At 42.2% G+C, this 15,959-nt stretch overlaps 1 protein-coding gene across 1 annotated transcript in view; it reads right to left on the reverse strand.

Annotated features, from left to right (window-relative positions):
- The window catches only part of LOC115093921 (carboxypeptidase O-like), a 159,062-nt gene that overhangs the window by 74,420 nt on the left and 68,683 nt on the right, over nt 1-15,959 (reverse strand). Inside the window, exon 4 of the mRNA XM_029606352.1 lies at nt 6,738-6,862. Coding sequence (XP_029462212.1) covers nt 6,738-6,862 — 125 coding nt within the window. The remainder of the gene's footprint in view (nt 1-6,737; nt 6,863-15,959) is intronic.

The raw sequence follows: 15,959 nt of genomic DNA on the forward strand, positions 1-15,959 counted from the left end.
TCTGTAGCAGTGCTGGCTTCTTACACTACCAGCGTTACTGTCAGAAGAATCTCTGTAGCAGTGCTGGCTTCTTACACTACCAGCGTTACTGTCAGAAGAATCTCTGTAGCAGTGCTGGCTGCTTACACTACCAGCGTAACTGTCAGAAGAATCTCTGTAGCAGTGCTGGCTGCTTACACTACCAGCGTTACTGTCAGAAGAATCTCTGTAGCAGTGCTGGCTGCTTACACTACCAGCGTAACTGTCAGAAGAATCTCTAGCAGTGCTTGCTTCTTACACTACCAGTGTTACTGTCAGAAGAATCTCTGTAGCAGTGCTTGCTTCTTACACTACCAGTGTTACTGTCAGAAGAATCTCTGTAGCAGTGCTGGCTTCTTACACTTCCAGCAGCCAAGCTGCACATTTTACTTCCAGAAATTAAAGCCATCCAAAGTCTGGCATTCATTTCGGCCAGCACCGGGGAAGTGTACAGAAAAGCAGAAAAAAACTGCTTTTCTGTACACCCTCCGACTTAATATCATAGCGATATTAAGTCGGAGGCCCCAAAATTTAAAAAAAAAAAAAAAATTTTAATCAGCCAGTGGCCCATGGGTCGGAAGACAGACACTCAATTTTGCTGGCATCCATTTTCCGGACCCGTAGCTGTCAGTGGACTCGAGAACCGACGCCGGAAAAATTGAGCGTCGGCTGTCAAACCCGCTGACAGCCACTGCTCCTGTCAAAAAGGAGGCACTAGGGATGCCTCCTTTTACCGCGGGCCCTAATTTGCATGTTCTTCTCCCCTGAATTGCACACACAGGAGAGTGGGCGCGCTCGCCCGCTCTCCCATGACTTTTACTGAATCGGCCTGCTTGTGAAGAAACTTTGCTTTGATGGTTGCTTGATTGGCCACGTCATCCACTTGCTAGTAGAAAATCCTCTTTGCCATAGTCTAGCCCTCCCATGGAGAATAAGCAAACAGTTCTTTAGTAACTAGAACTTTTCAGTTTCCCAGGCCCAAACTGTAACTGGTACTTGCAACAAGAAAACAACAAACACAGAAATGTTGAGTCCGTTTACTTCTGAATTCTAGAACTATTATTTAACAGGTAACTCCCTGCCATTCAGGGTAACTGTGGATCTTTCGTTTCTTTTGGACTTGGTGAGACTGACGCCGGTTCATAATGCGCCGGATTAGGCTTCTTGACAGTTTTCCCATTTGTCACGAGGCAATCAATGCTGTGCCTCTTTTGGCCTCCATTCCTATGTTGGTAGCTAACAGCATGTTTTGAAAACATTTCGTCTCAGCTTCATATCAGCAGTTTTCTTGTCTAGCTCTCACTGATAATCTGGGTGGGATCTCTCAAAAGATGGTTCTTCAGCATCCTTAATGATGAACATTTGGATATTCAGCAATCTAGGTGTCCCAATGCTCCTCTTCAAAAGACTGTAGATATCCTTGTAGGAGAATAGTAGACTGAGCTCCATCCATGATTGGTCACAGATCTGCCAGGTCATAGGCTGATATAATAGGTCATCTTCTGTGACTGAATCAAGTTGACCAGACAGCTCACTGCCGACATAATACCTCCTTTGCTCAGGATTGAATGGCAATCCTCTAAAAATAAGATGCAGATGTGTATACATGAAATTGCATATCGATGTAAATTCATAAAAGAATGACCATCATACTGTTGCAAACAATTTGGAAACGTAGTTTCTCTGTGCAGCACTCGAGTCTTAAAAAGTCCTGCTTGCGTACCACTGCAGCTTAGAGGCAGGCAATGGCTGGAACGCCACCAGTAGAGAAATCTGCTGGATTGGATGGCAACATAGATGGAGAATCACTTTTTGACAGGGATTCCCCAGCAGATGAAACTCCCAAACTTGAAACTGGCCTTGGTGTCTCCGTAGCCATTTTGCACATTTCTCTGAATGTTTTAGGCCCCTTGATCAGTAGATTACACTTGGAGATCATTACTGTAAAGTATTTAATTGCTTTCACAAGGCTTACCACCATGCTGCTTTCCTCAGCGATCCCTACTACTGTAGCATCCTGATGTTCTCCATTCGACCAAATGATAGGGATCTCATCCATCGAGCGTGTTGTCCCCCAGTCTGCAGTTTTCTGATGGCAATATTCAGTGGATAAGCTACTCACCGCTGCCTGCCTAATGGCCTCCAGATTTCATCACAGCAGGCCTTCTCCTCTTCCTAAGCCTCTACAATTGCTACTAGCTTGCCTACTCCACCCACCTGGGCCTGTACCTCCACTTGCTTTGTCCATGACAGGGATTATGTTGATTCTGCATTGATGACACCTCCTCCAGTTTCCTCAATAGGGCCTCCATAATCAAATCCAGAGCCTCACTGAACTGAAAGACGGATCAAGTTGGCAGGCCCACTAGGTCCCTGCTGTTTATCGACAGACTGAATTGTTGCAGAGAGGACACTCCTTGTCCCTGCGCTCTGGATGCACTACTGCCACTGCTGCTTTCGGACCCCACAGGGATGTGTGGCTGATGTGATTACTCTGCCTTACTTTCTCCAGGGCACTGAGCAGCTTAGGTCCCACAATCCCGCTCTTTGAAACCACCGGACTCTGATCAACTTTGGAGAATAGTGTAGTATTGCAGCAATAGCAGTAAAGTGTTATTGTCTGTGGTCTCTGGCCTGCATAGCATTCCACACACTCCGCCACTGCCAACTGAGCCACACTGGACAACTGCAAAAGGCCCCATAACTGGAAGAATCTTGGGCACTCCAGTGGTTCATATACTGGCCCCATCCCTCAGATCATCAAGGTACCAGTATTCACAATCACCAAGCTGGCAGAACTGACCCAGGATGCAGTGATAACAGGCATCCATCTTCCCTCAGTTTGGAATGGCGGGCTGCCATCCTCCCCTCCAGGTGGAAAAGAACTTTTAGATGTGGACATCCAATCAATCCTGTAACCCCATCCTGGTGTATCTGTCCTGCATGGGTAGGGCCATAAAATTATTCACCACACACTTCTCCTTGTGCTAAAGTGTGCATCACCAGCAAGCCGCTGTATTTATAGGACACTACTAGTTGTGTATCATGGACGTCATTGATGATATCAGACACTCGCAGCACATAACCTCTGGGGAAGTGGTGGGAAAGAGAGCATGCTCTCTTTCCCACCACTTCCCCAGAGTGGGAAAAACAACCATTTCACTCATTTTCATGGTTTTACTTTGTAACATTCAGAACATCGAAACAGTTGCAAAAATGCATTTTGTTTCTTCAGTAACACACAATTCCACATAAGTTCCACTACTCTCGGGCCCCACATTTCCAAACGCCATTTTATGTAACCTTTTTCTTTGGATTGTCACTGTTTCCAAGGGCCCACAAAAGAATTTATAACTGGGGCTGACTTCACACTTCTCACTCCCTCTCTTTGATCCACAAGGTGTGGGTTCTTTCTATGGGGGTGAAGGCAAGTCTTCTTGGCTCAGGCAGAATTGATATTCTTTGGGTGTGTGTGCTACCATAGATCTTTGGGAGTGATACACTTACAAATCAGGCAGAACTCACTGGAAGGGGGTTCAAATTAAAGTTTACTGTAATTCCTCTTAAAAGAATCAATAGATGCAAAACAAAGGCCTGATTTTCAAAAGCATTTATATGCTTAAAAATAGGGTTTACATGTGTAAATGCACTTTACTCGTGTAAGTGGGCTTTGGAAAATTGCTACAATAAATGCCATTGAAGTGTCCAAAGGATATTCACATGAAAGTGCACTTTACATTTGTAAATAGCTTTTAAAAACTGCTATGAAAGTATGTTACATTTACACGTTAAACTTCTTTTAAAATTACTTCCAAAGTGTCCAGTTACTTCCAGTGTCCCCGGAGATACGTGAGCCAGCATATAAATGCTCTCTAACTCTGTGGATGTGTCCCTCTAGGCAGGGGCTTGGAACTGACTTATCCTCCATGGCAGGGATGGTTCCATGGTGGTTAGGGTACCCTGCTTTGACCAGATCCTTTCCCACAGTATTTGCGGTCCATGTTGAATCCCAATCTTCACCTAGCAGTATCTTTTGTCCTGAGGTGTCTCCAGAGGTTTTGTGACTCCCTTGATGTTCCTCTTCAACACATAGATGCTGGCCTCCCAGGAGGAAAAGCCTATACTGGAAACAGTCATTAAAAGACTCCAGTTCAAGGAAAAGGAGGGGGCAGAAAAGGTGGAAAAATACAAACTTGCAAAAACTTGAATCAGGATCTCTTTTCATAGTGGGTGCTACAACCTCTTCCTATGCTGATCAAAAAGGTGTACAGACCCACCTGCGACCTTGGGCAGGGGATAAAGCCAGTCAGGAATGGACCAGGTCAAAATTATAGAAAACAGAAAAACTGCAAACACTTCTTACTATCCCTCTTCCTTCCAGCCCTATTAAAGGAATTGGCAAGGCATGTGCCTCTCTTCTCCTTTGTCAGACTCGAGGCCTAACTCAGAGAGCACACATGATACACATCCTTCTCCTCTGAAAGCAAACTACATCTGCCCTAACCTCACGTAGACTAGCCCCACCTTGTGTCTAATGGATTGCCGATTCCAGACAACCTCTGGGGGAGGTGCTGTAATGAATGGTATGTCCCTGCTACAACTGTCTACCCAAGGGCTAGGAACTAGGGACATCTAGTGGAGTCTCCATAGTCTCTACATTTGGATTTATTTACTCGCTTTTCCAAACACAAGTTCAAGTCAAGTTGCATTCAGGTACAGTAGGCATATCCCTGCCCTAGAGGGCTTACGATCTAACAGGCCGATGCAGAGAGGCATGTTCAGCCCAATACACAGATTTATCATCAGTAGAAAGCATCTTTTGTGAGCATAAAATTTACTGCTAATGCAGCAAGAAGTTTAAAAATGTGCATTAAATAATGTGAGATCAGCCATTACATTTGCCGGCTTGCAGGCTGCTCCCACAAGCCGGCGCAATCACCCACGGCCATTGATGCCAGATCTTGCTTTGTGGTGGGGGAAACACCGCCCTCTTGATACTGGGATTTCCCCCTAGACGCATGTGCCTAGTCTTAAAGGCCCCGCGGCGGGAACCGCTAGAGCCGGTGCTGGCAGATGACATCACATGACTAAGCATTTAAACCCCAGCCATGCTACAGACCAATTCCTCAGCAACAGGTCGCCTGCATCCTGCAGTGTTGAGTTGCTGCTCCAGAGTTGCTGATCCTGCATTCCTGATCCAAGCCCTGCCTACCTTGTCCTTCCAACTCTGTTGTCTTTGTTCTCCCCAGTGCCTTCTTCACATATCCTCGGACTGACCATCAGATTTGACCATAGCCTGAACCTCGACTCTTCTCGCCTACCACCTGGCTCTGGCCTTAGCCTGGACTTTGACCACCCTCATCATCTGCCAGCCTCTCACCCTAACCACGACTTCCATTATTAATAACTGCCACGAGACTCATGCCTAAGTCCTGCTGGCCCCCAGAACCTGAGGGCTCAACCCAAGGGAAAAGGGACTGGTATAGGTGAAGATCTAGACCAGTCTCCAAGCAACCTAGGCCTGTCAGCTGTCGGGAAGTACCTACAGGGCCTTCCCTGTAGGTTGAGCCAACCTTGTCACAGCTACGAGGGTCCATGAACCTTACATCAACTTATTGCCCTGGCAGGAAAATTCAATTCTAATAAGGGCATTAAGTATTCCCTCCCAATGCAGAAAGGTGCGCTGGCTAAACTCACATTTTTTTAATGCTGGAGACTTTATGCCTGGATCAGACGTGGAATAAAGTTTCCAGCGTGGCTGTACTGGCACATAAAATTTTAAAAACATAAGTATTTCCTGCTCTGCTGCCACTTAGACAGATAAGTAAGGACTTATCTGCCTATCTGGCTGTAGTTAGCTGCTGATAGCTAAGTGGCGGAGGATGTCAGATGAACTTTCTCACTGGCAGCTTCCTCACCCCTCTCAAGTTAAAATGCACATTCAGCCCATGCTGAATGTGCATTTTAATTAGTTGAGCGCATGCTTTAACTCCCAGTGTCTTAGCATACCATTAGCTTACTGCATTGGGAGTTTAAAAAATATTAGCCTGCATGGTAGGAAACTGTGTGTTGAATTGTAGCACATAGTTTTAATGCTCAGTTTTTGGCATCGGTCTATTTATACCTAGGGCATAAAGTGCAAGAAGTGGAATTTGAGTCCTGGCTTCCCTGGTTTTCATTCTACTGGTCTAAGCACTAGGAAACTCCTCTAGAGAAATAAAACCTTCCCCTACACACATGCTCACTCACAAAATTCCTTAGAACACAGAGAATGCAAATGCCTTGACAGCGAAAAGATGAAATTCAGAGGCAGTGACCTCTCCTGTGAAATATCCATTGTGTAATTAACCGGACCTAGAACACAATCACTGCATCTTTACCTGACCTACTAAACAGTCCTCATTGAATTTTCAAATGAGTTTCAAACTCATTTATTCCAATACAATGCATAAGAAATTGAAAATAAATGTCACAATCATTTCAAGGAAAATTAAATGAGAACTGCACTGTGGATCATAACCACTGTCCCATCATTTAATATTCTGCACAGTATGGCATGTAATATACCACATTATGGATCAAATGACTGCCACTGAAAACTTCTAGGTTCCCTTGCAAGTAAATGCAGTTGCATTTACGATAAAAAAAATCTTATAATTCACTAAGAGTAAATCACTCTCATGTAAAATGAGATCCAGTAGGAGAATCAATGAACTTACTGAAATGGGATCCTGTTCTGGAGCAAGCTATCTTTAATCTGCTGCAAGACAGAAACTGGCACTCTGATATGAACTTTTGCTTTTTCATAGATGCTCTCAGGCAGATGTGGCTTCCATAGATCCAGCTGCAAAGAGAAAGAGAAACTTGCATTGGCGTTTTACTGCAACTTTTATGTCTTTAAATAGCAATAAGGCAGAGTACTAGTAACTCTATTGGTCCTGAAAAAAACTGGATTTTTTGCAGGTTGTGATATCTTTTTTTGGTGGAAAAAAATTAAAGAAAGACAAAATTTTTGCTAAATTTAAACAAGTCATTTAAAAATATAACAATGTTTATAAAATGGAAACCTTTAATATACTACATTACTGCAACTCTAATTAAAACTCATATAACATACACACACAAAAAACAACCAGGTTCACAAACAAATTATTGAAAATAATATAAAAAATAAGTCCCAAAATGAGCATTTTCATGTGTCAGCAATTGATGCCTGCTTCAGGGGAAATTTATAAAGTGAATTAAAGCAGAACCTTCTCTTCTCAAGGACAAGGATATTCTTTATTATAAAAATTGGAAAATCTAGAAGAATGTGAAATTCAACAAAGCCACTTCAATGCACGGTTCATATATTTCTTGAAGCAAGGGGCTCAATAAGTTCACATTCTTCACCTGGTTTATTCTCATTGTGGGAATATACTGAAAAAAAATAGATGAAAAATATAAATAATATAATTACAAATATACAAAAAAATATTTCTTCTACAAATATAAACTACTGCCCAACCTACAGATGTGATGTCACTGCGGCAGGCCCTCTTGGAAGGTTAGTCTCCCTTTCACATGTGACTCTCTGAGGGAAACCCTCCTCTCCCCACTCCCAGCCGTGAGGCCTACCTTTTAGGCAGAGCCACCAAAGTGACCCTTGGAATGAAAGGTTGGCCCACCCCTGCTTTAAAAGATGTGAGAATTGTTCCCAGGTTACAAATAGACCAAAAAACCCCAAAATTAATGTGGTCAGTGTTTGAACTAAATAAACTAAGCTCTCTGTTGTACAGAAGAAATGAATGAATAACTAATTCCCATTTACCTGTTCTAGTCCTCTCGTGATTTTATAGACCTTTATCATATCCCCCCTCAGCCATCTTTTCTCCAGGCTGAACAGTCCTAACTTCTTTAGCCTTTCCTTATAGGGGAGCTGTTCCATTCCCTTTATCATTTTGGTTGCCTTTCTCTGAACCTTTCCAGTGCAACTATATCTTTTTTGAGATGCAGCAACCCGAACTGCACATAGTACTAAAGGTGCAGTCTCACCATGGAGTGATACAAAAGTATTATAGCTTTCTCTGTTTTATTCTCCATTCCTTTCATAATAATTCCTAACATTGGGGGCCAATGCAATATGCCAAGCGCAGTCTTAACGAGCAGTTAGACACAGGTAAAATAGGCGCTAATCAATCCCCTAATGCAATAAGTGGATTAGCGCCTATTTAACACGCGTCTAGCGTGGAGTGGAAAAGGGTAAACAGTGGAGTGCCTCAGGGATCTGTACTTGGACCGGTGCTTTTCAATATATATATATATATAGATCATTGATATATATATATCAATGATCTGGAAAGGAATACGATGAGTGACGTTATCAAATTTGCGGATGATACAAAATTATTCAGAGTAGTTAAATCACAAGCAGACTGTGATACATTACAGGAGGACCTTGCAAGACTGGAAGATTGGGCATCCAAATGGCAGATGAAATTTAATGTGGACAAGTGCAAGGTGTTGCATATAGGGAAAAAATAACCCTAGCTGTAGTTACACGATGTTAGGTTCCATATTAGGAGCTACCACCCAAGAAAGAGATCTAGGCGTCATAGTAGATAATACATTGAAATTGTCAGCTCAGTGTGCTGCAGCAGTCAAAAAAGCAAATAAAATGTTAGGAATTATTAGGAAGGGAATGGTTAATAAAACGGAAAATGTCATAATGCCTCTATATCGCTCCATGGTGAGACCACACCTTGAATACTGTGTACAATTCTGGTCGCCGTATCTCAAAAAAGATATAGTTGCAATGGAGAAGGTACAGAGAAGGGCAACCAAAATGATAAAGGGGATGGAACAGCTCCCCTATGAGGAAAGGCTGAAGAGGTTAGGGCTGTTCAGCTTGGAGAAGAGACGGCTGAGGGGGGATATCATAGAGGTCTTTAAGATCATGAGAGGTCTTGAACGAGTAGATGTGACTTGGTTATTTACACTTTCGAATAATAGAAGGACTAGGGGGCATTCCATGAAGTTAGCAAGTAGCACATTTAAGACTAATCGGAGAAAATTCTTTTTCACTCAACGCACAATAAATCTCTGGAATTTGTTGCCAGAGGATGTGGTTAGTGCAGTTAGTGTAGCTGGGTTCAAAAAAGGTTTGGATAAGTTCTTGGAAGAGAAGTCCATTAACTGCTATTAATCAAGTTTACTTAGGGAATAGTCACTGCTATTAATTGCATCAGTAGCATGGGAACTTCTAGGTGTTTGGGTAATTGCCAGGTTCTTGTGGCCTGGTTTGGCCTCTGTTGGAAACAGGATGCTGGGCTTGATGGACCCTTGGTCTGACCCAGCATGGCAATTAAAAAAAAAAAAAAAAAAAAAAAAAGATAGGGCTCATCACATGCAAATGCATGTGAATGAGCCTATTACTCATTCACTCCCAAGGCACAAAGATAAATGTGCATCTCAGACACACATTTATCGCTCAGATATTAACGCCTGCCTGGAGCAGGCATTAATAGCTGAGCGCATTGAAAAGAAGTACAGAAAAGCAGAAAAAACGGCTTTTCTGTACTTCTTTTTTAAAGTAAAAAAAAAAAACAAAACTTGGCAGACTGGCATCAGTCTTCATGACTCGGCGGTCTGCCAGTAATGAAAATGGCCGCCGATAAACTCGGGGGCCATTTTCATTACTGATAGACAGGCAGCCGCGGCGGGTCGCGCTAGGAAGGAGGTGCTAAGGTCGCGCAGGGGAGATGTGAGTAAGACAAGAGGGCATCAGGTGTGAGTGAGAGGGGAGAGGTGAGTAAGAGGGAAAGGGTAGGGGTGAATGGGAGAGAGTGTAGGGCCAGTGGAAGCACTAGGCAGCTGCCTAGAACACCAAAGTTTTGGGGGTGGCACAGCAGTGGCAAGACTGCAATAATTGTGACTCCTTTTTCTTTCCTTCTGTATGGGCAAAGAAGAGGAAGTTTGTCACATGGGCCTGTACAGGTGACATTTACATTTACATTTATTAAATTTCTTAATCGCTCAACACAATGAAGGCCTGAGCGATGAACAGAAATATATACATAATAAAATTAACATAATAGAAGACAGAGACAATAAAAAAAAGACAAAGAAGGTGCAGTCACCGCAGCTGGAAGGAACAGGATCAGCATCAGTCCCTGAAGGAAGGAGGAGGAGGACAGTCAGCTCCATGGGCCGAAGGTAGAGGCTGTTTCCATTTCTGCATTCTGGAGGGGGGGAGGAGTGAGTGAGTATGTGTGAGAATGAATGTGTGTGTGTATGTATGAGAGAGAGTGGACAAACTTTGTATGCAGCCCCTACCCCCACTAATCCAGAACAATCTCAATGTGACTGGAAATCAAAAGTTCCCAGGTGTGGAGGAGAATGGGGAATTTTTTTTTTATCCTTATTAGTTTTAATTATTGGGTGTTTTGAAATTTTGTATTGATTTTTATGAAATCTTTAAAAGTTTTTATGATTCTAATTGTAGACTGTTATTCTCTTTGTCAGTTATTTCGAAATATTTTTTTCTCAATATGGTTTCTCTATTATAATTGATGTTTTATATTTTTTATTGTATTGTTTGATGTTTTATGAGGAATGGGGATGCTTCTGTGTTTCCATTGTTGCATTGCAAACAGAGGGGGTAATTTATCAAAGTGTTATATGGCGTTTTCACATACGTTAGAGCGTTTTCGTGTGCGTTAAGCACCTTTAACACATGCGAAAATGCCTTAATACATGCGAAAGCACCATAACGCATGGTGCGATGCAAATAAGAAAAATAGGAGGAGGGCCCTTCTACAACCATGAGAGAGAGAGAGCGCCTAGCCCTAATGCCCTCACCCTAGATAGGTATTTATATCTCTATGGGAGGCCCAACTAGTAACTTGAGGTGAGGTTTAGCTATTAGTGTAGGGTTTAGGGGCCACTTTCACATTCAAAGTGAGACATACGAACAGAACAGTGCTCTCTTGTGAAGATTTGATGACCTTCGGAGTGAGGAAACTCACCCAAAGATGAGATTTGTGCAATTATCTATTCTCAGGCAATGCAATGAACCATGCTAGCAAAGAGAAATGCTAGTGTGGGTTTTTTAAGGTAGGCTTTTTACCACCACAGTCAGGGCATGAGTTAAGTGACAGCGCCAAATTGGGGGACATTTTATTCCATTGCTTGCATTGGTATGGTGTGGTTGTGTGTCTGTGCAGCTCTGGTGTGATTTCTAAGATGGAGATTTTGGATTGTGTCCAGCTGTTCCTGATGCTGTGGTTTATCCTGCAGCTTCAGCAAAGGATGACAGCACATGAAGGTTTGGCAGATGACAGAGGTCATGGCAGGAGAGAGAGGATCAGGAGGAGTGAGGCGGGATCTCTATCTGCGCTGGATGCTGTCCTTGGTATGGGTGGTCTTTGGGGATTGCCAGCCTAGTGTAGCGGGTCCACTGGTTGGGCAGGCAACACACATAGCACACCTTTGCCATGCTCAGCAGCCATGTTGCAGTTAATTTCCTTTCACACTGGGGTGGTGGTCTCTAGGCTCATGGACACCAGTACTCTGATACTAGTGTGCTGGGAATTGGAGATTTCCACACTGTTATGGGAGGGGGAGGAACGATAAGAAAGGGGGAATGAAATAAGAAGAGGGGGTGGGAGAGGGGTTAGTTGGAATGGGGTTAGTATTGGGGAAGGGGGAAAGGAAAGATGTTAAGAGAAACCCATTCTTGGGAGGACAGGGAAGGGAGAGCAGAGAGAGTGGTGGGGTTGATTGATTTTTGGGAAGGAGAGGGAGCATAAGAAAAGCTAGTGGGAGAGGGGTGGGTTAAGCATCCAGATACTTGCTGGGCCCGCCTATCTTGGTGACTGAGTTTTCAGATTCACGCCCAGCCAGGCTGAGTACCTATCTCGGCACCCGAATGCCCAGCCCAGCTGAGCACCTATTTCGGCACCCAAGAACCAATGAAACATGCGCTACAATTTCCCACTGTCCCCTACACAGCTAATGCTACATTTCCTGCACTTATCAATGCAGCCAATAGAGCAGACACTGCTTTTCTTGCTCTTAAAAGGCCCACCATTATCATGCCACGTGGTGTGAATTATCACCCATGAATATATTTACCATGTTTTCTGCAGCACCCAGTTATTTGAAATATTAAAAATACATTGCAGGATCACACTTTCACTGAAAAGGGAAACCCGTTCATTCACTTACTTTTATCATGAATTATCAGTGCGGCTTTTCGGCACAGATGCAGCCACTTATTACATAGGGCCTTGCCACATTTATGTACACACATTGCTTCATGTGTGCACAGATTTCTACGTGCAAACCATTTGCATAATTTCTATTTTTTTACAACCTGCTGAGGCACCTTCTTTAGTCGCTCACAGTGATCAAAACCCGTGCTCATAACTAATGCCTGTTTTGCCACAGGTCTAATTGCATAGGCCTTAATACCTTTAAGCTTAGGAAGCCAAATATCTTGTACAAGAGACAGGCTTAAACAAATGCTTAATTTTTGGCAACCTGGTTTTAAATTATATAAGAAGATGATCTGACCATGGAAACTCTTCCCAAGAGTAACCACAAGAATTGTTTAAAGAGCAGTGATCATGGATTAAATCTTAATCTGTATAAAGAAGAACCCCCAATTGAAATTAATATCAAATAAGAAAAAGTGTACATTCCACTGAAAACCTGTCAACCTTATTTATTTATTTATTTAACATTTTTATATACCGGGATTCATGTAAAATATTACATATCATCTTGGTTTACATTATAAACGGAAAAACAAGCATGTAAGAATGCGATTACATTGAACAGGGCATAGAACTTTGATCAGATAAATGGGGAATAACGAAAATGATTAACGAAATGAATAAAACATGTTTTGAGTCAAGTCTAGTCTGGCTGAAGATCTAGGTACATATTGGAATTAATTTAATTTAATTTAATGTAATTTAAGGGAGTACATCAGGAATTGTTGGAGTAAATCAGCAACATAAGAACATAAGAAATTGCCATGCTGGGTCAGACCAAGGGTCCATCAAGCCCAGCATCCTGTTTCCAACAGAGGCCAAAACCAGGCCACAAGAACCTGGCAATTACCCAAACACTAAGAAGAACCCATGCTACTGATGCAATTAGTGCAGTGGCTATTCCCTAAGTATAATTGATTAATAGCCATTAATGGACTTCTCCAAGAACTTATCCAAACCTTTTTTGAACCCAGCTACACTAACTGCACTAACCACCTCCTCTGGCAACAAATTCCAGAGCTTTATTGTGCGTTGAGTGAAAAAGGAATTGTTAAGGTATGACCTTGATAGTAGCCCTTTAAGACTGCATTTATAAGTTAGATGACTGATGTTCCAGATGGTGCTATCAGACTAATCATGAGATCTAAAAACTAAATCCAACATATGACCTAACTTATGAATTGAAGAATGGATTATCTGTGTACACCATAATGCACTCATATTGTTTAAAAAAATCTTCTACAATTAACATGGAGTTTAAAGTACCCTAGAGCAATGTAATTTTTAGAGACTTTTTTTTTTTAATGAGATCAAGGTCTCAGTCATCACCCAAGAAATCAGTCAGGCTACATTCTAAACATAGCCCCTATTTGGCTGAGGAAGACGCACATAAATCCGGGCCTATTTTCAAAAGGCCCGGCGACGCGCGTAAAGCCCCGGGATGCGTGTAAGTCCCGGGGCTTTACAAAAGGGATGGTTCGGGGGCGGGGAGGTCTGGGGAGGGGCAGAGGCATGGCCAGAGGCCTCTGCATGGCTGTTGGGCCGGGGATCACATGCCGGCAGTCAGCCGGTGCACAACTTACTTCAGCCCCAGGGCTGAAGTAAGTTTTGAAATAAAAAAAAGAAATCATCAAAGGTAGGGGGAAAGGGTAGGGGAGGTAGGGGAAGGGAAGGGAAGGTGGGGTGGGGGGTAAGAAAGTTCCCTCCCAGTCCGCTCCAATTTCGGAGCGGCCTGGGAGGGAACAGGGGAAGGCAGCACGGCTCGGAGTGGGCTCGGTGCGCGCAAGATGCACAATTGTGCACCCCGTTGCATGCGCCGACCCCGGATTTTATAACATGCATGCGATAAAAAATCAGGCATACATGTGCATGCGCCGGGTAGTGCGCGCACATGTAGGCCGCGCGCACATGTTATAAAATCTACCCCATACTGTTTTATATGGGAAATATTATCCATTTTCATCATCCTCAGATTCAAGGAATCTTTAGCGATAATCAACAACCCTCCACCATGTCTATCCCCCTGGGACTTAGATAAAATAATATAGGCTGGAAGATGCAATTAGTTCAACACAGAGAGTCAAAGACATATAAACGTGTTTCATTGATGCATAACGCATAATTAATGCTCCTTCAAAAGGTCAATCTCAATAGACATCTTCTTTCAAATAACTTAGCCATTAGTCAAAAGTGAATAGAGAATGACAATCAACAGAAGAAGAAATATTAAAATGAAAGGAAGGAGTTAATATCCACAAAAAAAATCTTCTGCTAGAAATCATTGGAAAGGAATGTTGATGAGAATGAAGGCTCCATAATACCCACAGCCAGTTACCATGGAAATTCCATGATACCCACATTCAGGCCAAATCGGCATTAAACTAATCTCTTTTATGCTTAACAAAAGGAGATACAAGGATCAAGCAAAAAATGCTTGGGGAGGTAAAATTAAGGACGATATCTCTTGAACTGACAACAGTTTCTTGATTAGCACTTTGTTACCTAACAGTATCATTAGCTTACCAACGTTTTCACTGGTGATTAGAGATGTGCATTCATTTGAAATGAAACATTTTAAGGATATTTCCCATTTTGTTTCAGATCATTTTTAAAACTAAACAAAAGAAAAACAAATGAAATTTCATTTTCTGTTCTTTGTTTTGTTTTAAAAGAATTGTCAGCCTTGTTATAGGAAAACAATTACTCCTGGATCCTGCCCCCATCCTGCCGATCCCTTCGCAAGGTCTGCTTATCCTACTCAAGAATCTTCATGGGGGCAGGACCGAGGCCAGAATTTATTTATTCAAAACTTTAGATTCCACTGCTTCCAGATTACAAATCCGTCCAGCGCCGATTACAAATGACGTGCATAAACTTATGACATACAATAGCATAAAACATTTTCATCATTCATAACTGTTCTCCATAGACTTCTCTGAAAATAAGAACGTTAACTGTTTCCTGAATGCACAATCACCTGTCTTGTACCACATGGGCTCTGAAATAATATTCCTTAATAATGGAGCTGCCATTGAGAAAGCTCTACCCCTAGTTTGCCTAAATTTATATCCCTTTATTGAAGGAATCTGTAATAAATTTGATCTTGTATAATAAAGTTCTTACAGGATCATACCAATTAAGTTTAAATTTCAGTGAACATTATTCCTCAGAAAATAATAAATTATGAATTACCACTAACATACTAAATTTGATGCGGACTTTACAGGAAGCCACGATAATCAGTGGAAAGAGGGATTTATATGCTCTTAACAACTCACCCCATATAAAATGCAGGCAACTGCATTTTGCAGCAATTGTAGGACCTTAATCAGTTTATCTGGTTCTAAATGACCCAAAATGAGAAATTACAAAACAGAGAACCATTGTTAATTTCTTCCATACAAAATGGTGCCAGCCAGGCTGGCTTTTTTTTTTACTGGGGGGGGGGGGGGGGGTCATTTTTATTTTTTCCTTCTTTTTAAAAAAAATGTTGTTTGATTTGTTTTTCATTTTAAATAAATGAAAAGACACAAATCAGTGAACAATGAAAAATAAAACAACATAAACCAAAATGATACAAAAAAAAGTATCTATGAACACCTCTACTGGTGATGATTAAAATCTAATAGGGTATATCAAATGAATCAGTGACACTAAATCCAGGCATCCATCTTTCTATTTGTA

Source organism: Rhinatrema bivittatum, chromosome 6 (genome assembly GCF_901001135.1).
Source record: "Rhinatrema bivittatum chromosome 6, aRhiBiv1.1, whole genome shotgun sequence".
In the NCBI taxonomy this organism is placed as follows: Eukaryota; Metazoa; Chordata; class Amphibia; order Gymnophiona; family Rhinatrematidae; genus Rhinatrema; species Rhinatrema bivittatum.